Source organism: Haematobia irritans, chromosome 2, assembly GCF_050003625.1.
Source record: "Haematobia irritans isolate KBUSLIRL chromosome 2, ASM5000362v1, whole genome shotgun sequence".
NCBI lineage: Eukaryota > Metazoa > Arthropoda > Insecta > Diptera > Muscidae > Haematobia > Haematobia irritans.
This window is the reverse complement of record NC_134398.1, coordinates 62,188,155-62,214,899: the sequence shown is the minus strand read 5'-3', so window position 1 is coordinate 62,214,899 and position 26,745 is coordinate 62,188,155. Positions and strand designations below refer to the sequence as shown.

The following is a 26,745-nucleotide window of genomic DNA, read 5'->3' as shown; positions in this document are numbered from 1 at the left end:
TTCTGTCATGTATTTTTTCAAACCTTTACCACGTGGCCATTTGTTGTTGCACACTTTATTTATTTCAACCCTTTGCTATGATTTGTTGTTGCGTTAAAAATATTTATGCACACATTTTGAATGCAGCAGACAGAATGTCGCCAATCATGTTTTTCAGTTTACGCGAAAAACAAAAACCCAACCGTTCGTTACGAGTTATTTCCACAGACTGATCTCTCCATCGTACATTGTTGAATAAATATCCATTCTCTTGTTCTCTTTTCGCTCTTTCCATTGCTCAAAATTATTCAATTTCAATCACAAAGGTGATTGGATGAATCACATGTGTAATTGGAAACGGAAAAAAATTCAATCACGTTTGTAATTGAAAACTATTTCCGAATTGATTAACAAATTGATTGAATCAATTAATATTTTAATTGGAAACGTAACAAATATCAATCATTTTTTTAATTGGTTTTTATTCGGATTTGATTAAATGATTAATTGAATCAATTAACATATTAATTGAATCCGTTTCCAAATTCAATTAAGTGTTTAATTGAAAAAATTTGTCCGTCCGCCTTGTCCGTCTATCTGTGAACTCATTTTTGTAATTAAAGTCTAGGTCGCAATTTTTAGTCCAATCGACTTCAAATCTGGCACAAGTATGTGTTTTGGGTTAGAATTGATCCCTATTTGGATATAGTTCCCATATATCTTTCGCCCGTTATCTGATTTAGGCAAAAATTGACAAAATACCAAAATGTTCCTTGTAAAATCCACACTGCTAAGTCGAAAACATGTAGGAACGACTTAAATTTTCCTATACACTTTTGCTTCAAATGTAAATGTTTCCCATACACTGAAAAAACAGTGAACCCACCAGGAAAGATAACTTTCGATTAATTTTAGAAAATTTCGAACTTTTTTAGAAAATTTTAACTAAACGGTATTACAAGCGCTGGCATCACTCCGATATGGCAAAAATAAGTAAATATTTTTCGACAAATTCAAGAAAATTTATTAGACATAACTAAATTTTTTTAGTAGTTAAAGAAAATTTTGTAGTTTTAAGAGAAATCTTGGAGTTCCAAATTGCAAGAATGTCTTTAGTGACATACGAAGTTTATGATGGACACATTTTTGGTAAAATTTACAAATTTAAAGAAATAATGAACTATTTTGTAAGAAATACGAAATTAGGAAATCTTTATGCTTTATTTGTGTATAACTTTTTCCCGTTTTTTAGTTCATTTAACTAACATACGCAAAAAATTATTTGACTAAAATAAACTTTTTCCAAACATAATGATTCTATGAACTAATATAAAGTTAATATGGCTTTAGTGAAATAGAGAGTTCACTTTTTTTTGAGTGTATCTATACCCTAAACCACATAGTGGTCAGAGTATAATAACATTACTTTGATCTGCCAAAAAATGTGCCTACCAGAAATATTGATGTTAGACCCCATAAAATATATACCGATCGACTCAGAATCACCTCCTGAGTCCATCTAGCGCTTGGTGTCTGTCCGTCCGTTCATGCATTTGTTGTTCGCAGTATTTCGGTTGCAATTATTACCCGATTTTGATGAAATTTGGTATGTGGAGTTTTTTTGGTACAAGGACGAACGCTATTGAATTTGGGAAAAATCGGCCCGATTCGATAAATGGGGTCAAATTTGCCACAAAGTACTCCAATTTACCACCCCTTAAGTGTGCCAAATATCATCGGAATCGGTTCAGATTTAGATATAGCTCCCATATATATGGATTGGCCCATTTTGCCAAATTTGGCCTTAAAACCCTTATTTATCAACCGATCTTACTCAAAGATGACCAAATCGCTTTTTTTGACCATAGTGGCCTTATTTATTATCCGATCTTACTCAAATCGAGCACAAGGTAATCTCATGTAATATCCACAAAACCTGCCAAATATAACCCAAATCGGTCCAGATTTAGATATAGCTTCCATATATATGTATCGCCCGTTTTTGAAAAATTTGACCTTATATATTTATTTCTGACCATAAAGGCCTTATAGTACCCGATCTTACTCTAATTTAGCACAATGTAACCTTCTATGGTATCAACCAAACCTGGAACATATAATCCAAATCGGTTCAGATTTAGATATAGTTCCCATATATATGCATCGCTCGATTTTCCCAAATTTGACTATAATACTCTTATTTATTATCCAATATTACTCAAATTTCAAATGTACATGTGTTAGCCGATCGTATATAGACTTACATGTAGCTCTTACATAAATATATTACCCTATTTCCAAAAATTTGGATTTATTACACACTAATTGAGCGATTTCCTTTTTTTTACCCTCCACCATAGGATGAGGGTACACTGAAAAAACAGTGAACCCTTTTCCATTGCAAAATGAACTAAACTGTAGTAATATTGACCATGATTTAGCCCTTAAGATTTTTTTCAACTTGTTTAGTTTATAATTCTCTTAAATTTTAGTTAATCTATAACATTGTATTTTAGTTCATTTTTACAACACCATAAGATATATATACCCCTACCAAGTTAAAAAGTCAGTATTATTATGGTTTATTTGCTTATTTTTTGGGAAACCCGATAATAAAGATTGGTTAACAGTCTCTTTAAAATGTCGACGACTAAACTATTTTTAAATCAATCATTCCACAGTACAGAGAAATTAAATAATTAAAGGAACAACAGACCGTTTTACTATTATGAAAATTTCCATACATTAAAATTAAATTTTCTTTAAGCAAAAGTACTTTATTATAAAAACTTATGATGAAAGTTCTTAATACAATGTTTATGTGAATAAAAATTATGACCACGTGAAACAAGAAAGTAGTTTATTTTAACTCGCTTTTTGGACATTTTGACTTTTCCTTAGTTTTTTATTCATCGTAAGTATATTTTTCACATATCTTGCTGGAAAAATGGAAGGAATAATGAAAATTGTTAAAAATTAACAATATAATAAAATATAATTTTTTAGCTCTTTAAATTAGCTTGTAACTTACCGTATTTGGGGACATTTTATTAAATGGTGTAAGGAATTCAACTTTTCTAAGATAAACGTACCTCATACAGTTTGTACCTGAAACAATTAGAGAAATAATGAATAAAGTAATATATTAACTCATAAAATTGTATTGTTATCCATGTGAAGGACATAATACAATAAATATTCTTGTTAAAAGAAAGCCAAAGTTTTAGTATAAAACTTACCAATTCTCTATTAAATTGTACGCTGAGGTTAAAAAGTTATCGAAATTCATTTGGGGTTACTCTGAAATTAAATATTTATTTTTTACATTAAATAAAAAACATTAAATTGGTTTCCAAAAGATCTAATTAAAGAAATAATATGCATAAAAAAAGTAAATATTCTGGTTAAAAGAATGTTAAAGAAAGCTTACCAATTCATAAAAATGTTTCCAAATTGAAATTAAATATTTGTTTTTTAACATTAAAAATATTAAATTGGTTTCCAAAAATATTTGATCAAAGTAATACTAAAATAAGGTATTAAAAACCTGTAATTTTGATTATAAAAAGGTCATAAAAACGTAAATATTCTAGTGAAAATAAAGCCAATTTTTAAAAAGAAAACTTACCACTTCTCTATTAAACTATAAGCTGAGGAGAAATATAAAAATTTGCCCGAATCCATCTGGGGTTGCTCTTAAATTAAATATTTTTTACAACAAAGAAAAAAATGAAACTGGTAAAAAAAAATAATAATAATAATTAGCAAATAATAATATACATAAAGAATATTATTTTTTAAAAGAAAACCACATTGAAAAAAGAACACTTACCTATTTATGATTAAACTGAAAATGAATATTTATTTTTTACATTGAATAATAAAAATTAAATTAGATAAAACAATTTCAATTACTTTCCATTTCAGCATTTTTTCCTAAATATTGAACATTCTTAATAACTTTTTTCTAAGCTACCGATCATCACTTCGCCATTGTACACTTCATCGCTAAAATATTAATAACTTTCATTTAAAAGTTTTAATAAACAAACACCAATATATGTCTCAAAAAACCAAAATATTCCATACCTTTATATTCCCTTGTTACATACTTGCTAAAAAGGTGCAACAGCCCACGCCAACGCCAACTATACAACTGAAGCATGCCAAACAAAACCAAGCAAAACCAAAACATTTCTACAACAACAAAAACATATGTGCCTTCATTGAAAACAACACCTCATCCAGCCAAATAAACCATTCGCGAATAATAAACACACACACAAACCCCTGAAACAACAAAAATAAAAACAACCCCACGCTCAGATATACACAACATCCCCATCACTCGCTACCATTTCTCATTATTGCATTGCATGCTCTCACTCTCAAAAAAATTTTCAAGTAACATCATCTTTACATTAAACATATTCCACTTTGTGGAGAAACATCTCTGTACTATGCATTAGTTAATCGCATCTGTCCACAATTTACTCTAAAAACAATACTCTTAAATGCATATCAGTATAAGAACGATGAAACGTTTAACTTAAAATTAGCAAAAACTTCATGAAATGATATCTACCCATTTTTGACGAAAATGTCTATAAATTTAATTACATGTGAACTAAAAATATTTCATTGAGAAATGTTTTACCAACTATTATTAACTATAGGAATTGCCAGTAAGAAATTGCTATCCGCTTTCAAGTTCAATTTTCGTAAAGAAATATTTTCTCATACAAAAACTCTTTATAGTAAATTACACTTATTACTTAGAAAGTATTTTACATTTCATAAGTAGTTTTATAGTATGACGAAAGAATTATTAACTACCAGTTAAGAAAATTTTTAAGGAAATTTCCATCGTATTTTGTAGGCTATGAACTAAACGATTGCTACTTAGAATTTGTACAATTTCCTTTCGAGTAGTTAATTTTCGTTAAAGATTCGAAAAATGAACTAAAATTCTGGAAAATTCTTGTAATAAATTATTGTAAAAATTTTCTTAAATTTACGAGACACTTTTTTTCTGTGTATATTAACTTTGTCATTCCGTTTGTAACACATCGAAATATTGCTCTAAGACCCCATAACGTATATATATTCTGGGTCGTGGTGAAATTCTGAGTCGATCTGAGCATGTCCGTTCATAATTACTTATAGCCCCCATATAAACCGATCACCAGATTTACCTCCGGAGCCTGTTGGAAGACCAAAATTCATCTGATTCGGTTGAAATTTGGTACGTGATGTTAGTATATGGTATCCAACAACCATGCAGGAATTGGTTCATATCAGTCCATAATTATATATAGCCCCCATATAAACCGATCCCCAGATTTGACCTCCGGTGCCTTTTGGAGAAGCAAAATTCATCCGATCTGGTTGAAATTTAGTACGTGGTGGTAGTATATGATATTTAAAAAACATGCCAAAAGTGGTCCATATCAGTCCATAATCATATATAACCCCCATATAAACCGATCCCGAGATTTGCTTATGTATTTGGGACAAAAAGTTTTATGCCTAGCACCCAACACAATTGGTGGATTTGATATGGTATCGAAAATTAGGATCTTCAAATTGATGTAGGGTATAACATAGTCGGCCACGCCTGACTTTAGATTTTCCTTAGTTGTTTAAGTTTGTATCATGTCATCACTTTCAATATATTTATGTTAAATATATCTAAAATAACCATTGATCATCATCACGTTCATTGTATTGTTTCGTTTTCAGGGTACGTAAAATTCAAGTAAAGCAGTTTAACCGAAAACATCTTGGGTTTATATCAAGGCCTTCTTAATGTTGCAAACATATGCTCTATCATCTAATACCTTGTTCGACAATATTTGTGCGGGGTATGTAGTAAAAAGCAATTCCCCATATTCGTCATTAGTTCCGTTTTAAAGAAATAGTCTGCATTTAATTTGTTCTATTTTTAATGGAATTGAAACTTTGGCGAATCACTTATGAATAAAGCCGTCAGTATAAACAAAAGAACTCGGTTGGCAAGAAGAAATATAAATAAAACAACTGTGCAGGATACTCTTGCCACACTATGCTAGCTTAACATTGCTGGGAAAATTCTATGGAGTTTTGTGAACACAATGCATATTTACTCTGTAATTTCAAATTGTGGTATTTGAAGGCATACATAAAGCACTGTCGAGCACAAGCTACAGAATGCATAGGTAGTCATCATCGTGGTCCTAGTAGAAAGTTTTTCAAAAAAAAAAAAAAAATTGTTCATAATCTATACGACTATCTCCAAATATATGTCAAGCTCATTTGAAAAACTATCACCTCAATTTACTATGCTCACATGGTATGAGAAATATTGTCAGTGCTTATCACCGAGAGTTATATGAATTTTATCTTGGCGATAACGAATCTAATCTGGTTTATTTTCACCTATACTACCTCTCGTTGTATGTGTATATATAGATCGTGGTTTATGTATATGTCTGTTTGAAAAATTTACCTAAAGTCAGTGTAGGAAATTACGTATGCTAAAGGATTTCTGTATGGAAAAGTCTTTACTTTACATAACAATTTTATTAAAAGTTTACGTTTGCAACGCGCATACAGATATGAACACTGCACAGTGTTTCTTTTTAATTTATTTATTTACTTAATTTGTTTACGTGTTAAAGAAGACAAGGTTTTATAATTAGGGTGTGGGATTCTAATCGTATAAAATTTTTCGATAAATCTTTTTGACAATAAAGGAATGAATATACATTCTAAATTCAAAGATTTCCTTTTTTTAATTTGTCCAAATCTGGATAAAATTTAAAAACTAAGAATCAGTGAAAATTAGTTTTTAGACAAGTACGTATGTCCAAAAATTAGACCGGGCTGAATTTTAATTTTATAGTGCATATATAATATGATGCAGATAAAAATGGTGGAATTGGTTAGTATTGCATCTGTATGAATTTGTAGATACTTAGGTACCACGTAATGGCATATCCATTTCAATTTAAATTTGAAATTTCTTACATTAGATTTTAGATTTGTGGGTTTTTTTGTTTATTTTCTAGAGGCAATCTTAAATTTCTACCTAAGCAGAAATGGAAATATCGGTGACTAGGAATAATTATGGACCAATTTTTGCATGGCTCTTAGAAGTCATAAACTAACATCACGTACCAAATTTCAACTTGATCGGCTGAAATAAGCTTTTTGACAAGTGTATGCGAAATTGGCTTTCAAAATCGTGGTTTGATAGAATGCCTTTTCCGCCACACTTTCGCACATACCGTATTCTTTCATATTCTCTTCTTTTGAAAATAATGTTACAAACTCTTGGGGATTTTGTGGTGGTTTTGGCATTGCAGCACTTTTTATGCTTCTCAATTGCCTGTGCATTTTATTGAAAACAACGAGATGGAACTGTCTTTCTGATTTATACATTCTGAGTTAAAAACAGTACGTATTTTGTTCACGACCAAGTTGGGTTTCGAAACTCCTTCTTTTATAGCCGTTTTTAGTTTGAACTCCGACATTAATTTCTCTTGATCCTCATGTCCGTCATGAGGCATTTTATGTTTGGTACCTTTACAAAACTCTCCGTTTAATATTTGTATTGATGCCTTACAATTCTTTTGGTAGCACACATATATGTTAACACTTTTATTTTTCTTATTTTTATATTCCGATTTAAATTTATACAGTTGTTTTTCGATCGGGGTATATACTAAAAACGGCGACCGGACATAACCCCCATTGGGGCGGTCAAATCTCCCATTATTAGTTTGGGCTTTATGTCCTCCCTCATCGTGGTCATATGTCCCAAAAAATAGGCGGTCAAAACGCCCAATATTTTATGGGGAAATGAATGTCGGAATACAAATCAAGAACTGTCCTAAATGAAGTAGTTTTGATACCCAATTTTGGTTAATTAACTAAATACGTACGGTATTTAATTCAAAATGCCGTAACTAGAAAGACAGTTCAGATCTCGTGGTCTATAAGAAAATGCTAAGACAATTAAGGAGAAAATGGAGCCAAACGCTCCACAAAGCCCCCAAGAACTCATAGCACTATTTGCCAAATCGGAACATATGAGTGAAAAGAAAGTGTGCCGAAAAAGATATTTTAGCAAACCACTATTAGGAAGCCGATTTGGCATACAGTATCTTTGTGTTCCACCCCAGTAACTGAAATAATAAATAATATGTATGATGAATGAAGATGCTATTATTTTATTGATGTCCCTTTTTCTGTCGTTCCATTTCATCTTATTACCCATAAGATGAAATGGAACGACCGAAAAAGGAATTACTAATGTTTACGAAGGTTACGAACGACATGTCAGTATAACTGTATCAATTTTTTAAAACAAGTTAATAAAACGAAAGATGCAAGAACTTGAGGACGAACTGAATGTGATGTTCTTGCATCTTTCGTTAATCGTTCAGCAGCACGTCGATCATCACATCTCTCTCCAAATCGTGCGCGTGAATCCTTTTTTAAATTCATCACATTCAGTTCATCCTCACATTCTTACAACTTTCGTTTTATTATCTTGTTCTAAACATTAAAATTGGAACGAGGTGAGATGATCGATGTGCTGGTGATGGGTACTTGAAAAAAATATATATTTTTTTATTTTAAACTATTCTTTATATTCAAACAGTTATAACACATACACTTTTGTTGTGGGGCTTATGACCGCGATGAGGGAGGACATAAAGCCCAAACTAAAATTGGGCGATGTGACCGCCCCATGGGAGGTCATAAAGCCCAAAAATCATTTTGGGCGATATGTCCGTTGGGGGATTTGTCCGGTCGGCACCCCCAACAAATTCAAATTGGAGAACTTCACTCATTCTTGGCTCGCAAACAACTGACTGAATACTTCAAAAGGCACTGCACCCAAAAATGCGTTTCAACAATTGTACCGTTATGTTGAAAAGGAGTAATACAATTTTTACCGAGAATATTAAAAAATATTTTACATATTTACATACCTCATCTAAACTTTTGGATTTGGGGATTATGACCGCGAGTTGTGCGGTCATATCCCCAAAAAATATTGTGCCTTATGTCCACTTTATATCAGGGAAATGCGCCTTTTATGCTAAGCAAACAACGCATTCGTATTTTATGGACATGAAATCTTTGGCATCGCGACAATGTTTTTTTCAGTGTATCATATAGTCGGCCCTGTCCGACTTTCTACTTTACTCACTTATTTTAGTATTAATTTAACAAGGCGCGTTTTTCTGTGTTTATGTTTAATAATTTAATATTAAAATTTTAATCACAACATTGCAATACTGTGCTAACTACATCCGCTATCACAAACAAGAAGGAAATGTGGGGGTCGCTGCTTGTTAACTCACCCCCATCGTAGTACCTTTGTCAGCGACGCGGATGCGATTTACTTTTTCATGCTTCTTCTCGGAAAATGGGACATTAGCCATAGTCTCTGCGGGAGTATGTGTATGTTTAAATAATGGTTCCCCTGGTCTGAAGTTGAAATGAATGGCGGTATTTGTGGTGTTGCTGCATTTTTGACCAGCAAGAAGTCAAAAGCATTTTTTTTGTTCTGCCCTTAATTCCTAAAACAGCACAGCCGGAAAAATAACATCACACATTTAAACATATGTGCATGCACATGGAACATACAAATTAGTTTCAATGCAATTTTAAATGTTTTATATTGTAAATGAAATAAAAGAAAATTCAAATAAATAAAACTCCAAAAACGCAACATTATTCATTTGCAACTATTTTGTGTAAAATGTTTTTCTTTAGGAGTTTCAGTTTTGTCGACATTTGTCGAGTACATAATTACCATGATAAAATCTAATCCAAAATAATCGCATTTTAGAGGCAATTTTTAATGTTAGTGGAAGCATAATTGATGTAATATTAACAAAGTTTAAGAATTTATTTCATAGTTAAATTTAAAATAAGGCTACCATGCAGTGTAAGGCACAATTTTCAGTGAACATTTTGAGTGAGTTATATTTAATTGTGGATTTTAGTTTCATACGAATATAATGGATGAAGAACGATATGGATTAAATGTTTGGCTAACAACTCCAGAAGAATCTATGTGGTATGAGACGGTTCATTGTCGCGCTGTAAACATATAGTGTTGTTGGCCCAAAATCCCGGCCTCTTTTTTACCAAAACTTTGATACGACTTTTGGCATTTCACGAATTGATTTTCACACCTAATTTGTATTTAAACGCTTTACAACATAGTATTATATACGACCAAAAAATGGAATATATTTTTCTAATAATTTTGTCCGTTATAATGAACTCTCATTATTTCTTATTCCACTCTACCACGCACAATTTCAAAGCACTTTATTTAGTTCACAAAAACGTAATTCACAAAATTCCCCGAGGATTACAGTTTTTATCTCAGTTTAGTAAATTGCATTGCAAAGAGTTTAAATTGCTGTTATTTTTTGCCTTCTTATATTCAATTGTATTGAGCTTAGTCATTAATAATTCATTGATAAATCGTTTGTGGTTAATTACCTTAGCAAAAAAATATAGGGGAAATAATCATAATCGAAATGCAATAAATAAATTCTTTCTAATCTGTTACACATACACATACTTAATACATTTAATCATAATAGGACACAAATTATAAACACTCATACCCAACCAGTATTTAAAGTTTAATATAATTTTTCATGATTAATACAATAGAATTTCTATTAGATAGACATTACTTAATTACGAGGTGATGAAATACTTTTGATTGCTATGTTGATTTTACAGTTTAATTTTTGCTTATTAATTATTTGTAAATATATAGAGTTTTTATACCCTCCACCATAGTATGGGGGTATATTAACTTTGTCATTCCGTTTGTAACACATCGAAATATTGCTCTAAGACCCCATAAAGTATATATATTCTGGGTCGTGGTGAAATTCTGAGTCGATCTAAGCATGTCCGTCCGTCTGTCCGTCCGTCCGTCCGTCCGTCCGTCCGTCTGTCCGTCTGTCCGGCTGTCCGTCCGTCTGTGGAAATCACGCTAACTTCCGAACGAAACAAGCTATCGACTTGATACTTGGCACAAGTAGTTGTTATTGATGTAGGTCGGATGGTATTGAAAATGGGCCATATCGGACCACGTTTACGTATAGCCCCCATATAAACCGATCCCCAAATTTGGCTTGGGGAGCCTCCCGGAGCAGCAAAATTCGTCCGATCCGGTTGAAATTGGGTACGTGGTCTTAGTATACGGTATCTAACAACCATACAAAAATTGGTCCATATCGGTCCATAATTATATATAGCCCCCATATAAACCGATCCCCAGATTTGACCTCCGGAGCCTCTTGGAGGGGCAAAATTCATCCGATCCGATTGAAATTTGGTACCTGATGTTAGTATATGGTCTCTAACAACCATGCAAAAATTGGTCCATATCGGTCCATTATTATATATAGCCCCCATATAAACCGATCCCCAGATTTGACCTCCGGAGACTTTTGGATGGGCAAAATTCATCCGATCCGGTTGAAATTTGGTACCTGATGTTAGTATACGGCCTCTAACAACCATGCAAAAATTGGTCCATATCGGTCCATAATTATATATAGCTCCCATATAAACCGATCCCCAGATTTGACCACCGGAGCCTCTTGGAGGAGCAAAATTCATCCGATCCGGTTGAAATTTAGTGCGTGGTCTTAGTATACGGTTTTTAACAACCATGCAAAAATTGGTCCATATCGGTCCATAATTATATATAGCCCCCATATAAACCGATCCCCAGATTTGACCTCCGGAGCCTCTTGGAGGGGCAAAATTCATCCGATCCGGTTGAAATTTGGTACCTGATGTTAGTTTACGGCCTCTAATAACCATGCAAAAATTGGTCCATATCGGTCCATAATTATATATATAGCCCCCATATAAACCGATCCCCAGATTTGACCTCCGGAGCCTCTTGGAAGAGCAAAATTCATCCGATCCAGTTGAAATTTGGTACATGGTGTTACTATATGGTCTCTAACAACCATGCAAAAATTGGTCCATATCGGTCCATAATTATATATAGTTCCCATATAAACCGTCCCCAGATTTGACGTCCGGAACCTCTTGGAGGAGCAAAAGTCATCCGATACGGTTGAAATTTGGTACATTTTCTCAATATATGGCCTCTAACAGCCATGTAAAAATTGGTCCATATCGGTCTTTAGTTATATATAGCCGATGACTTATTACACAAAAATTGGTCCATATCGCCAAAAATAATCTACCAAAACTTTATTTCCATAGAAAATTTTGTCAAATTTTATTACTATAGAAAGTTTTGTAAAAATTTCATATCTATACAAAGTTTTGTCAAAAGTTTATTTCTATACAAATGTTTGTCAAAATTTTATTTCCATAGAAAATTTTGTCAAAATTTTATCTCTATAGAAAATTTTGTAATCTACCAAAACTTTATTTCCATAGAAAATTTTGTCAAATTTTATTACTATAGAAAGTTTTGTTAAAATTTCATTTCTATAGAAAGTTTTGTCAAAAGTTTATTTCTATAGAAATGTTTGTCAAAATTTTATTTCTATAGAAAATTTTGTAAAAAATTTCATTTCTATACAAAAATTTGTCAACATTTTATTTCTATAGAAATTTTTGTCAAAATTGTATTGCTATAGAAAATGTTGTCAACATTTTACTTCCATAGAAAATTTTGTCAACATTTTATTTCTATAGAAAATTTTGTCAAGTTTTTATTTCTATAGAAAATTTTGTCAAATTTTTATTTCTATAGAAAATTTTGTCAAAATGTTATTTCTATAGAAAATTTTGTCAAGGTTTCATTTCTATAGAAAATTTTGTCAAAATTTTATTTCTATAGAAAATTTTGTCAAACTAGATTATATACGTATTTAATCGGCCTTTTTTTGTTTAATATATACCCCGTATGGGCTAACTTACAATTTAGAAGACAGTGTTAAAAAGTTTTACGATACCTTGCCATCGGCAAGTGTTATCGCAACCCAAGTAATTCGATTGTGGATGACAGCCTTTAGTAGAAGTTCCTACGCAATCCATGGTGGAGGGTACATAAGATTCGGCCTGGCCGAACTTACGGCCGTATTTACTTGTTTTTTTTAACATTTGTAATATTTTAACAAATTGTAACACATTGATATATTGTTTTAATTATACCCTGCGCCACACTGTGGAACAGGGTATTATAAGTTAGTGCGTATGTTTGTAACACCCAGAAGGAGACGAGATAGACACATGGTGTCTTTGGGAATAATGCTCAGGGTCAGAGAATGAAGCCGCCGAGTCGCGCCGCCGATTTTAGCCATCGCCGACCCGTTTTTAGCAGTCGACGCCGCCGCCGAATATGTCGACTCATCTCGACTCAAATTTAGCCGCCAATTAATCTAAAATATTGATTTATATCAGAAAAATTTAATAATATTTGTTATAGTTTTTGCCAAAATTTTGAACTTTCACTTTCAATCAATTAGTATCAAGTTTCTATAATAGTTTTACAAAAATTTAGCTCAAAAAATTTGAATGAAATGTAAATTTGATTGTAAGATTGGTTGTACAACTAATCTCATTACAATTCGGAAAACTTCAAATTGATTTTATAATAGATAATTTTGCACAGACAATTTTTTATCGGCTTAGCCGTCAAGCCGCCGCCGCCGGAGTCAAAAATTTAGTGTTAGCCGCCGCCGACATAAATAGGTCGGCTTCATTCTCTGCTCAGGGTGGGTCCCTGAGTCGATATAACCATGTCCGTCTGTCTGTGAACACATTTTTGTGATCAAAGTCTAGGTCGCAATTTAAGTCCAATCGCCTTCAAATTTGGCACATGTTCCTAATTTGGGTCAGAATAGAACCCTATTGATTTTGGAAGAAATCGGTTCAGATTTAGATATAGCTCCGATATATATCTTTCGCCCGATATGCACTAATATGGACCCAGCAGCCAGAGTTTTATACCGATTTGCTTGAAATTTTGTACAAACATAACATTTAGTCGTATAGTCAACTGTGCAAAATTTGATTGAAATCGGTTCAGATTTAGATATAGCTCCCATATATATCTTTCGCCCGATATGGACTTATATGGCCGCAGAAGCCAGATTTTTGGCCCAATTGGCTTGAAATTTTGCACAGGGAGTAGATTTAGCATTGTAGCTATGCGTGGCAAATTTGGTTGAAATCGGTTCAGATTTAGATATAGCTCCCATATATATCTTTCGCCCGATATGGACTAATATGGTTCTAGTAGCCAGAGTTTTTGGCCCAATTTGGTTGAAATTTTGCACAGGGAGTAGATTTAGCATTGTAGCTATGCGTGGCAAATTTGGTTGAAATCGGTTCAGATTTAGATATATTTCCCATATATAGCTTTCGCCCGATTTACACTCATATGACTACAGAGGCCAATTTTTTGCTCCGATTTAGTTGAAATTTTGCACAGGGAGTAGAATTAGTATTGTAGCTATGTGTGCCAAATTTGGTTGAAATCGGTTCAGATTTAGATATATCTCCCATAATAGCTTTCGCCCGATTTACACTCATATGACCATAGAGGCCAAATTTTTGTTCCGATTTAGTTGAAATTTTGCACAGGGAGTAGAATTAGCATTGTTTCTATGCGTGCCAAATTTGGTTGAAATCGGTTCAGATTTAGATATAGCTCCCATATATATGTTTTTCTGATTTCGACAAAAATGGTCAAAATACCAACATTTTCCCTGTAAAATCGCCACTACTTAGTCGAAAAGATGTAAATATGACTCTAGTTTTCCTAAATTTCTAATACATATATATCGAGCGATAAATCATAAATAAACTTTTGCGAAGTTTCCTTAAAATTGCAGATTTAAATGTTCCCCATATTTTTTTACTAACATTGTGTTCCATCCTAGTGCATTAGCCGACTTAAATTTTGAGTCTATAGATTTTGTAGATCGAGTGATATTTAAATGTATGCATTTGGGACAAACCTTTATATATAGCCCCCAACACATTTAACGGATGTGATATGGTATCGAGAATTTAGATCTACAAAGTGGTGCAGGGTATAATATAGTCGGCCCCGCCCGACTTTAGACTTTCCTTACTTGTTTAAACTTGGGTCTTTGTTCTTGCTTCTAGGAAGCAAATTTTAATTTTTCGTTTTTTCAGCTCTTTTCATCATATGCTATCAAAGTCCTTTATAATCGAGTTAACGACAACTTTATTTTCCAAATTCAGATACGACTTCCTGTCGAAATTATGCTAAGTTTCAAGTAAAAAGCGTCTTTAAAAGAAAGTGTTGAAAAACATGTCCCATTTTTGAACGATTTTTTGCTTTGTAGTTAAGATGCAAAAAGACAACAAATTCAACGACAATTTTATTAATTTTAAAGAATTATTCTGAGTTATTAAAATCAAGATGACCTTACCTCAAAAAATGTTTCTTTCATGTTATGATACCCATTTTTAAGTCAAATCACTTAATTATTGGGACAATACGACTTCATTGAAAAATTTATCGACTTTTAGACAAAGAAAAAACTTTATATTTGTGAAATGTGTCTTCTATGCTAAGCAAAATTTGCATTCGTATTTTAAGGACATGAAATCTTTGGCCTCTCGACAATATTTTTTCAGTGCAGAAAACAATTATGGAAAGTCAAAAGTCTGGGGGACCGACTTTGTAGACTAAACATTTTGATAACATCTTAAATACTTCAAATTTGTTGGAAGCTATATGAAGGTTTATATTCCCATATACACACTGTTAGAAAAATATGTTTTTCATATATTCCGATATAATTAAAATGTGTTTCGGGCACAATTTTAAAGCACAATATATTTAAGTGAAACATGTAATGTTCCTAAACTAACACTAAATGTTTGGGACACATATGTTAGAATATATTATGTTTTAGGCATGAATGTTTCATAAAAATAATATGTGTGAATGTAAACATATATAAAGAGTATAGAGAAAGAAATAGTGATGGAAACCGGGAGGATTGACAAAAGATATCAACATAATACAGCGAGAAAATGAAAAGAGAGCAATTTCTGTGAAACCGCTTGTATGTTGTTTCGGAAAACTGTTTTATGATAAGGACAACAATTTGATATGCTTAAGTCTAAATAGTATTTAATTTGAATATTAGAATGAGTAATCGGAGCAAAGAGAATATACATTCGGAACCAAGAGAATAGATATGTGAAAAAATATCGCCTTGAGAGCAGCATTTTATGTATGTGCGGACATGTGTTTTGTTTATCAATTTGGCATTATGGGCTCAATTTTTTTCTTGGTTCTTTAAAAGAAATCTTCATAAATAACAAAAGGGCACTAAACTCTTTCTATAGTTGGGACAGTAACATAAAAAAGGAGGAAATAGTGAAAAATTAAACAGTAAAATATATAAAAACAAAGTTTAGTTCCTCTTTATTAATAAGTAGTCCAAGAGGAGTTGACGGACACCTTCAAATATAAAAGCGGGCATTAAGTTCGAGTTTTGCAGCAAAAACAATTGAAAAAGTTTATTTTCTTTAAAATGAATTGTTAAAGAAAAGTAAAAGGCAAAAAAGAGTCATTTTAGAAAGATAATGCCAACTTAATGCCGTCCTTAAAGGTAAAAATGAAATTTAGTACAAAACACGATAAGTTTTAAATGCATAAATAAATTCATGTGTATATTATAAAATTATTTATGTATGTTTATACTCGACTCCACGTTCTTCTTTTGTTATAGTTTTTGAATTCCTTCCAAAATTTCAAACTTTTATACCAAAAACAGTTTTTTGTTACAAAATTGTTATTTTTGCAATAAAAAAAAAATATTTTATCCAAAAGTTCAGTCCATTTCGTTTATATCAAGTACTGTTTCTGACTGTAACTCTGTAATAACCCACATTTCGAAGTTTCATTATAAAAATTTAATATAGTATAAATATAAATGTGTAAATTAAAAAAAAAAATTGTGTTCAGTCGGAGTAGGGATTGAACCCACGACCCTTTGCATGCAAGGCAGGCATGCTAACCACTGCTCCACGTGACCAACAAATGTATGTTTCTGTTAAATAATGTTATGTTTGCATGGGCTCGTGGGCGCTGCAAACTATGCTAGATAAAAGTAACTTATAACTATAATTGTCTACTGTTGACTTATAACGATAATTGTCTACGTAGCCCAGTGGATAGTGTATTGGCTTACAAACTATAGGATCCTCTGTTCGATTCTCCGTCCAGGCGAAAGGTAAAATTTAAAAAATTTATAAAATTGAATAATTTCTTCGACATTATTTGTATTACAGAAAAAGGTGCCAAGAACTAAAAAATTTCGTGGAAGTGAAAATTATGTGAGAGAATGAGCACAATCTTCTTCGGGGAAATCAGGGATTCTCTTCGAGAAAATTATAGTACAAACATTGTATTATTTGTTCAATTGAGTTTTATTTTATTTAGAAAAATCGGGCGGTACATATATGGGAGCTATAGCTAAATCTGAACCGATTGCGATAATTTTTTGCACATATAGTTAGTGCTATAGAAGATTACATTTCGCCAACTTTGAGTAAGCTCGGTTGATAAATAAGGGGTTTATGACCTAATTTGGCAAAATCGGGCGATACATATATATGGGACCTATATCTAAATCTTAACCGATTTCGATGAAATTTTCAGACTTAAAGGGTGATACAGAAGATTATTTTGTGCTAAATTTGACGACGATTGGTTAGTAAAAAAGTGCAACGTGACCCCATTTGTCGAAATCGGGCAATATATATATATATATATATATATATATATATATATATATATATATATATATATATATATATATATATATATATATATATATATATATATATATATATATATATATATATATATATATATATATATATATATATATATATATATATATGGGAGCTATATCTAAATTTGATCCGATTTCTTCCAAATTCAATAACGTTCGTCCTTGTGCCCAAAAAAACTCCCTGTACCAAATTTCATCAAAATCGGTTAATAATTGCGACCGAAATCCTGTGAACAACAAATACATGGACAGACGGACGGATGGACAGACGGACACCAAGCGCTAGATCGACTCAGGAGGTGATTCTGAGTCGATCGGTATATATTTTATGGGGTCTAAAATCAATATTTCTTGTAGGCACATTTTTTGGCAGATCAAACTTATTATACCCTAACCACTATATGGTTTAGGGTATAATGACTTTAAAACAATGTGTTGAAACATTTTATTAATTATAAACTTGTTTTTATTGTATTCGACCTGTATTTGATTTTTCCAATTAATGAATTGTTGATTGAAACGAGCCTCGAGCTCGTTTCAATCAACAATTCATTAATTGGCATTTTATTAATTTTGAAGATTTTTTCAGAAATATTAAATCCATTTTGACTTCATTAAAACGAAATTTGCATTCATGTTAGGATACAAATTTTTATGTCGAATCATTTAGCTATAAGGATAAACAGACTTCATTGAAAAGTTTAGAGACTTTTAGACAAGGAAAAACTTTTTTTTTCAGATAAATACGTCTTCTATTCTAAGCAAAATTCGTATTTGAAGCATGTGAAGTATTTGGCCTCCCGACAATATTCTTTGCGGTGCACCATCTACTATTTAATATGTGATAGAAACCAAATTTATGAAAATGGACCAAATTCTGTTTGGTCTGACCATCGGAACAAATTTAAAAATTAGAAATCTTTTGGACCAATTTTGGTCCGATCGGACCAAAACGGCAACGCTGATTGGAATTGAAAGTCTATACACAGAGTAGAAGTAACTACTCTCCGAAAGTTTTTTTGTTTTGCAACAGACGTAGAGAAGAGGTTTTGTTATATTTGTAATGTGTGTGTATGTTTATGTTTGCAACAACCTCCATCGACATCAGTCCGTGGTATACCCACGAATATTCTTACTCAGATCTAGTGTTACCTAATTTCGCTTTTTTCCCTTTATAGTATAATAAATGTATATGCGCACATTTTTCAACCAAAATTGAAACTATCCATAATTTTTATTAAATTTTTGGAGAACTAATATCAGAAATAAGAGAATGCTAGGATATAGTACAATAGTAAAGCAAATATGAATGTCCTTACACTGAAAAAAAGCATGCCCAGTTCCAAAGATTTTGGCTTTACTTTAACAGTTTGGGTATTAATTCCGAGCCAAAGAAGCGGAGAATACAAGTAAGTATACTTTAAAGACGTAATTCTCTTTTAAATTTGGGGGTTATGTACTTGCTTCTAGGAAGCAAATGTTAATTTTTCATTTTTTTAGATTTTTTCGTCAGTTGTTATCAAAATCCTTTAAAAACGAGTTAACGAGTTATTTTTTTTCCATATTAAGACTCGACTTCCAGTAGAAATTATGCTATGTTTCAAGTAAAAAGCGTCTTTAAAATAAAGTGTTGAAAAACGTGTCTTATTTTTTAACGATTTTTTGCTTTGTAGGCAAGATGCAAACAGGAAACAAATTTAAAGACAATTTTATTAATTTTAAAGAATTTTTCCTAATTATTAAAGTCACGTTGACCTTACCTCAAAAATTTTATCTTTCATATTATGATACACATTTTTAAGTAAAATTACTTAATTATAAGGACAGTACAACTTCATTCAAAAGTTTATTGCCTTTTGGACAAGAAAAAAAACTTTATTTTAGAGAAATGCGTCTTCCATGTTAAGCAAAATTTGCATTCTTATTCTAAGGACATGGAATCTTTGACTTCACGACAATATTTTTTTCAGTGTAGAAAACTAAAAAATTAAATATAAATAAGATCGTTTAATTGCATTTATTTGACGTTCATTACAAACATCTTTGTAGTAATAGGGGATGAAATTGATCGAAAGTACTGTTGTTACTTTTACAACACATACTAGAGATATATTTTGACATTTGCCGTTTTTGAAAACAATTACTAAAAGAACACGTTGTGTTTTCCCCAATGTACGTACGTACAAAAATACATATCGTACATTTTAAACGTTTGCTCACACTAGCTAAGTACTAGCTAAATTTGAAATTACCTACACTGTGTAATTTCAAAGTTACACATTGCATTCAAGTAATATTTTATTCGGAGCGGAGCGGTTTTTCATTTGGAAACCGCTCCGCTCCCGCTCCGCTCCGGATTTTAGAAATGCCGCTCCCGCTCCGGCTAAAAAAGGCCTTGCTCCGCTCCGCTCCGGATCCCTGGGGAAAATTCTTCCAATCATATAATATTTTTGGGCTCAAAATGCTTCCAAACATATAATATGTTCACATAAAACAAACATATTAATGTTTCGGCAGTATCCAATAATATATGTGCTTCCTGCAAAATATGTATGAAACATTTGATAGAGAAGCGATTTTTTTGAGGGTGCATTAAATTAAAACTTGAGAACCAAGCTACAAAAAAATTTTAATATTTTGTATGGCAGCCCGCAGAGTTTTCCACCGCATGGAGTCGCTAAGGTATTGAATGGGTTAGGGTTTTCATCAAATCTACGGGAATTGAGCTCCATATATCACTAAGGACGTTTTTGAGAGTTTCGTTGCTAAAAATGTTAAAGTTCTTCAGCTTTGTTTTCATATATATCCACAGATGTTGTAATATATTCATATCCGGACTCTGCGGAGGATGAGGTGATACTTTTTTGGTGTTGTATAGCATATATTCTTTAACAATGTGGGACGAATGCTTGGGATCATTATCTTGGACAGACAGTGTAAAAAACGAGGGTTTTCGCTTTATTTTCCTACTATATCACGATAATACGATTCTAATTTTGATTGACTTCCAAAATTTAATGGCCGTAATAAGAACACCAATATAGCGGTTCTTTTTAAATCCACGCTCTCTTTATTTATTTCGTTGGTGCCTTTTGCACTTACAAAAAACGTTGAGATCTATGTGATCTTTTCTGTACTAAAGACTTTGTAGCACTGACATTAATTGGCAGAACCATAGTAGAAAAGAGTAGGAAGATACTTCAGATAACTCTACACTTTCTACATAACATATGATTTTGCAATAATCAAAGAAATAGTACTTAACGTAACATTAACGTAATAGTTAAATGGCTTAACTAAAATACAAAAAGAATTCAAATGAAATTCAAATGATAGAAAAAATAGTTATTTCAAATAATGAATAAATAAATTATAAACTTTTCATTGGCTTGTTAACTGCCGAAACACCGGCCCCGTTGCAGGACTGCAATTCAACTTTGGAGCACTCAAAAGGCAGTTTAGCCAGTTTATGTATCGCTCGTTTATATGTGCCGTCTTTTGTTTTGACTTCGGCGACTCGCACTTTGTTGTCTGAACTGAGTTCGACGTCTACGACTTTGCCAGTTAGCCATTTCTGTGGTGGAAGATTGTCCTCGTGGATTAGGACCACGTCTCCTATCTTGACGTTGTCGGTTGGGCTCGTCCACTTGACTCGAGTCTGGAGCTCTCGAATATAATCCCGTCGCCACGCATCCCAAAAGTGCTCCTTGAGCGAGGAAAGTATTCGAAAGCGCTTCAATGAACTCGTTTTGTTGTTGTATTCTTCTGTTATTGGTAGTGATTTCAGTGCGCAGCCTATTAACAAATGGCCTGGAGTGAGTGCCACTTCGTCGTTTGGGTCTTCGGTAATTGCTACTATTGGCCTCGAATTGAGAACGGCTTCCACGTCGACGAGTAGAGTAGTTAGTTCTTCGTATGTTACTCCGGCGTTGCCCATAGTTCGCAACAGCAAATATTTGGCGGACTTCACCGCCGCCTCCCACAGCCCTCCGAAGTGGGGTGCGCGTGGAGGAATGAAACGGAACTCTATCCCCTTCTCGGCTGTTTTCTGCTGAACTTCCAATTGACCCTTGTGGCTCCACAACCTCGCGGTCCCGACGAAATTTGTCGCGTTGTCGCACCATATCGTCTTCGGAATTCCTCTCCTGCCAATAAACCTGTTTAGAGTACATAAGAAAGTATCAGTTTGCAAATCGGATAATGCTTCTAAATGCACTGCTTTAGACGCAAAACACACGAACACTGCCACGTATGTTTTAACTGGTGGCCTTCCTCTTAATCTTAAAGTTGTCAATATGGGACCACACAAGTCGACACCACACACCCAGAATGGACGACAAGACGTAAGCCTGTCATTTGGCAAATCCCCCATAATCTGAGTGTTAAGGATAGGTTTGAACCTAAAGCAAGTGACACAATTACGCACAGTCTTTCTGGCTAGGTGGCGAGCATTTATTACCCAAATTTTCTCCCTTGAGAGACCAATCAAAACCTTCGGTCCCGCGTGACAATTTGAAATATGCAAATGTCTGAAAAACTCTTTAACAAAATGCGATTCCCTTGTAAGGAGTAATGGAAACTTCTCTTCATATGGCAGCAATGCATTTTTCAATCGACCGCCTACCCTTAATAGTGACAAACATAAACCATTTGTACTGTACCGCTGTATGAATGGATTCAACTTCTGAATACTACTGCGGTTGTTCAATCCAGACTTATCCAATTTGTTAATCTCATCTTTAAACTCCAAAGACTGTAATACCTGGACAATTTTTAGAAATGCGGTATTTAATTCACCCACGCTTAAATGTATATTGTCAACTTTGCATTTCGATCGACAGCACCTAATGAATCTCAAAATATACCCAATAATCCGCAACAATTTTCTATGTGAAGATGTACTTTCAACTATTCTTAAAATCGAATTCTCAAATTTCAATCTAGAGCTTACCAAAGTAGTCGTAGACTTTTTCATTTCCAATTTTAAGTCACTGGAACTTAGCTCAAACCGATTAACTGGCCACTTATCAACACTATGCCTTAAAAAATCTGGCCCAGAAAGCCAGTCTGAATTTTGAAGTTCGGTTACGTCACAACCCCTAGACACTATATCCGCGGGGTTTTGGGCAGATGGGACATACCTCCACTTTGCCTCCTCGCAGTATTCTGATATCTGAGCCACTCTATTACCAACAAAAGTGCTTAACATTGACGGGTGGGTCTTCACCCAATGTAAAACTATCTCCGAGTCGCTCCAGAAAAAAAAATGTCATCTATTTTGAAAGGTGAGAGGTTCACGTTTGCAACTGACCATAATTTGGCTAGCAAATGAGCCGCACACAACTCCAATCTGGGAAGTGTTTTAATTTTCTTTGATGGTGCCACTCTAGATTTTGCGAGAAATAATCTTGTAGTAACGTCATTACCTTGCCTGGACACTACATAAATACAACAACCGTATGCCTTCATTGAAGCATCAGCGAAACCATGTATTTGGACAGACGCGTTAAGCGTTGTACCTATGAATCTGGGTATACAAATTTGATTAATTTGGGTTAGTACGGTTTTGAAATAGCTCCATTCTGTGTCCAAATGTTGGGGTATAGATTCATCCCAATCAAGATTATTGGTCCAAAGCTGTTGTAATAATATTTTCGCCTTAATTATTATGGGCGAAAGTAATCCCAAAGGATCGAAAAGGCGAGAAGACACAGATAATATATTTCTTTTCGTAGCAGGAAGATTGGAAAAATCATTGTCCAAATGGAAAAAAATAACGTCATCCTGCGGCTTCCAATTTACCCCAAGAGCTCTTGTAAAGGTTGCATCGTGTACATCCAATTGCATTACTGATTCATCACTTCCAAACCCCTTGACATTTGAATGCCATTTTGCTAAAGAGAACCCACAAGCGTTAAGTATTTGAATGACTTCACTACGTATTTGCATCAATGTATCAATATCATTAGCTCCTGAGAGCAAATCATCTACATAGAAGTCAGTAGCAATAATCTTAGAACCAAGGGGATATACTTCATTGAAAAGGTGGCTTATTTCCTTAAGGCATCTGATCGCAAGGAACGGAGCTGGCCCAGTACCGTACGTAACTGTGTTTAATTCATAGGTCTGAATTGGCATATCACAGTTTTCACGCCATAATATTAACTGAAACTTGCGATCGTCCTTATGTACGTTCACCTGTCTATACATCTTAGTAATGTCAGCCGTTAAAGCATACTTATTAACACGAAATTTTGACAGGGTTGTAAATAAATCATTCTGAATAGTTGGCCCAACCATCAGAATGTCATTCAGTGATTTCTGGGATGACGTCTTACATGATGCGTCGAACACTACACGTAATTTTGTCGATGTACTTTGAGCTCTGATAACGCATTGATGGGGTATAAAATAGTGGGGTAGAGAAATATTCTCAGTGTTAGTTTGTGACATATGACCGAGCAACAAGTATTCTTTCATAAAATCGGTATACATTCGTTTCATCTCAACATTTTTGGAGAGTCTTCGCTCTAAAGCTAAAAATCGGCGTTTAGCCGTCTCATACGAATGACCAAGTACTTTCGGATCGGTTTTGAATGGTAAGCGTACCTCAAACCGTCCATCATCACTTCGGGTTGCCGTGTTTAAAAAATGCTTCTCACACATTAAATGCTCACTTGTCATAGTCGAACAATTGGGAACCCACTCTAATTCCCAAAATCTTTGAACCCTCTCACTCAATTCTTGCAATAGATTCTCCTCATTTGTCGTAGATACGCAAAAAGACAACGCCATCACTTTGCGTTCGATTCCATACCGACCAGAAACTATCCACCCAAGAAGTGTTTTCTGTAGAATAGGTAACTCAGTTCCTAATTTGATTTGCCCTATGCATAAAAGATCAAAGAAAATCTGAGCACCCACCAAAATATCTATCCTCTGAGGCTTATTGAACTGTGGATCTGCCAGTTCTATGTTCGATGGAATACCTAAATTATCCACACTAATATGATTCCGAGGCTGAGGGCATGTGATCGTCTTCATTACATAAAAGTCTGTTTCTATCTCGAACTCATTAACACATGACTTCATATAGGTCGATACACTATGACGAACACGTTTGTTACCATCCCCTACACCCTGCACACTTAAGGTACTACTATGTCTTTCCAATTTCAAACGGTGAACTAAATCCTCGGTGACTATATTTATCTGAGAACCTGAATCGAGAAGGCATCGTGCGACATGGTATTGACCACATTTATCCTTCATCTGAACTAATGCAGTAGCCAATATCACCTCCCCCTTAGACTCATAAGCTAACATAGTCGTAGCACTGTTTCCGTACGGCAACCTCTGCTGTGGGTCGTAGCTTTGGACAGCAGTGCGATTCGATGGCACTTGTTCATGTGACCGTTTTGCCGTACCATTATTGGTAGCCGCGCCAGAAGTTTGCGCTTCAGAGCCATAGCCAATATGTGCCGATGACATTTCAGGAATTAGCTCCTCATTGTGCAATATAGCATTGTGTGGTCTTCGACAAATGGCGCAGCGCGTTGCCCGACACTTCCTAACAGAATGACCATATTTTAAACAATTAATACATAAACCCTTGCGTTTAATGTAATCAAACCTTTGCGAAACTTTGAAAGCTAGAAACATTGGGCAAGATCCAATTAAATGATCCATGCCTGAACAAAAATAACATTCATTTGTGTGTACTTGTGTACACGCGAGTGCAAACTGAGGCTTCTTTCCTTTTCCATTTAACTTTTCTCTACCGAACCGGTTTTGTCCATTTTCACCTTTAAATGCCTTCTCTTCATTCACTTCCAAAAACTGGCATCGCCTAATTAGAATGGACGCACAGTCTTTCCACTGTGGTAATTTCCTGTAGTCTAGATTCTCATCCCATTTTGCCTTCGTGTCAGCATCGACCTTTGACAATACTAGATGAATAACAATAGCATTCATGATATCTTTCTCGGAGCCCAAATGAGACAATGAATCCAAAACAGCTGATACAGTGTCTATAATCTGCCTCAATTCCGGGGCGTTAGGCCTTACTATCTTTTTCAGATTAAATTGCGATGCAATGTGGTCCTGGAATATCAAACATTTGTTGTCATAGCGCTCTGCCAACCTGGCTAACGCACTCTCATAATTATTTTCGTTCACTTGGAATGCTTTTACTGTGCGCAAAGCATCGTCTTGCAAACTAGCAATCAGGTGATTGAACTTCTCTATTTTCGTTAGTGTCGGATCGTCGTGAACTAAATTATTGAAACAAGCTATAAAGTTTCTGTATTCGGAATATTTACCGGTAAACTTTGGAATTTTCAAATGAGGTAGTCGGTTAGCAGGTGGCAGAGGAGCGCTAAAAGTTGTGTCATGACTCATACTTGGACGACAACTACCCATCTGAGTCAACAACAATGTCTTAGTGGTAATGCAAATCTCCTCAAGTTCTGCCCGTCTGTCATCGGGGCTAATTTTCTCGATTTCAGTTTGATATGCCATTAGTTGTTTAATGTATGAATTAAGAATTTCAAGCCTACATTCCAGATCTATAGTGTTTAATGTTTCCCTACGATCTTCTAAAAATTTCTTAATTCGTGTAATATTTCCTTTCGCAGAAGCTCTCTGCTTGTGCAACGTTGACAATAATTCCTCAGTCATAATTATACCTTCTCCCAATATCAAAACAAAATAATAAATAAATTCTCTTTGTGATTATTTTATTTAAGAGAGTAAATAGAATGCAAGAGCAAGAGATTTCAGCTTAAGAATTTGGCACTGGAGAATAAAGAGATCCCAACTGGATATTTGGGTGGTCAACTTCAACTCCACATAAACCAACGACTGGAGGGAAAGTTCGTCACTCTAAAAATTAATATAGTTATTCTATCTCAATTGAAAAACAGATAATGTATGATATGTATGAACGTGTGTGCGTAGC

The 26,745-nt window shown here is 33.8% G+C and overlaps 1 protein-coding gene across 1 annotated transcript; it reads right to left on the bottom strand.

The window, feature by feature from the left end:
- Window positions 1-21,046: 21,046 nt before the first annotated feature.
- On the bottom strand, window positions 21,047-26,465 carry LOC142224594 (uncharacterized). Its single transcript, XM_075294377.1, has 5 exons — window positions 23,098-26,465; window positions 22,738-23,038; window positions 22,411-22,539; window positions 21,308-21,943; window positions 21,047-21,082 (listed from the first exon to the last, which is right to left on the bottom strand). The coding sequence occupies exons 1-5, from the start codon at window positions 26,463-26,465 to the stop codon at window positions 21,047-21,049; spliced, it is 4,470 nt and encodes a 1,489-aa protein (XP_075150492.1).
- Window positions 26,466-26,745: the final 280 nt, after the last annotated feature.

Bases quoted from the DNA above. Each gene is read 5' to 3' on its own strand.
- LOC142224594 (XM_075294377.1), bottom strand. From the start codon at position 26,465: ATGACTGAGGAATTATTGTCAACGTTGCACAAGCAGAGAGCTTCTGCG. The intron at 23,039-23,097 runs GTCAGTTGCAAA...TTTTTTCTGGAG, and splicing joins CATTTGCTAGCCAAATTATG to CGACTCGGAGATAGTTTTAC. The intron at 21,083-21,307 runs GCGAGTCGCCGA...TTTGTATTTTAG, and splicing joins CTCAGTTCAGACAACAAAGT to TTAAGCCATTTAACTATTAC.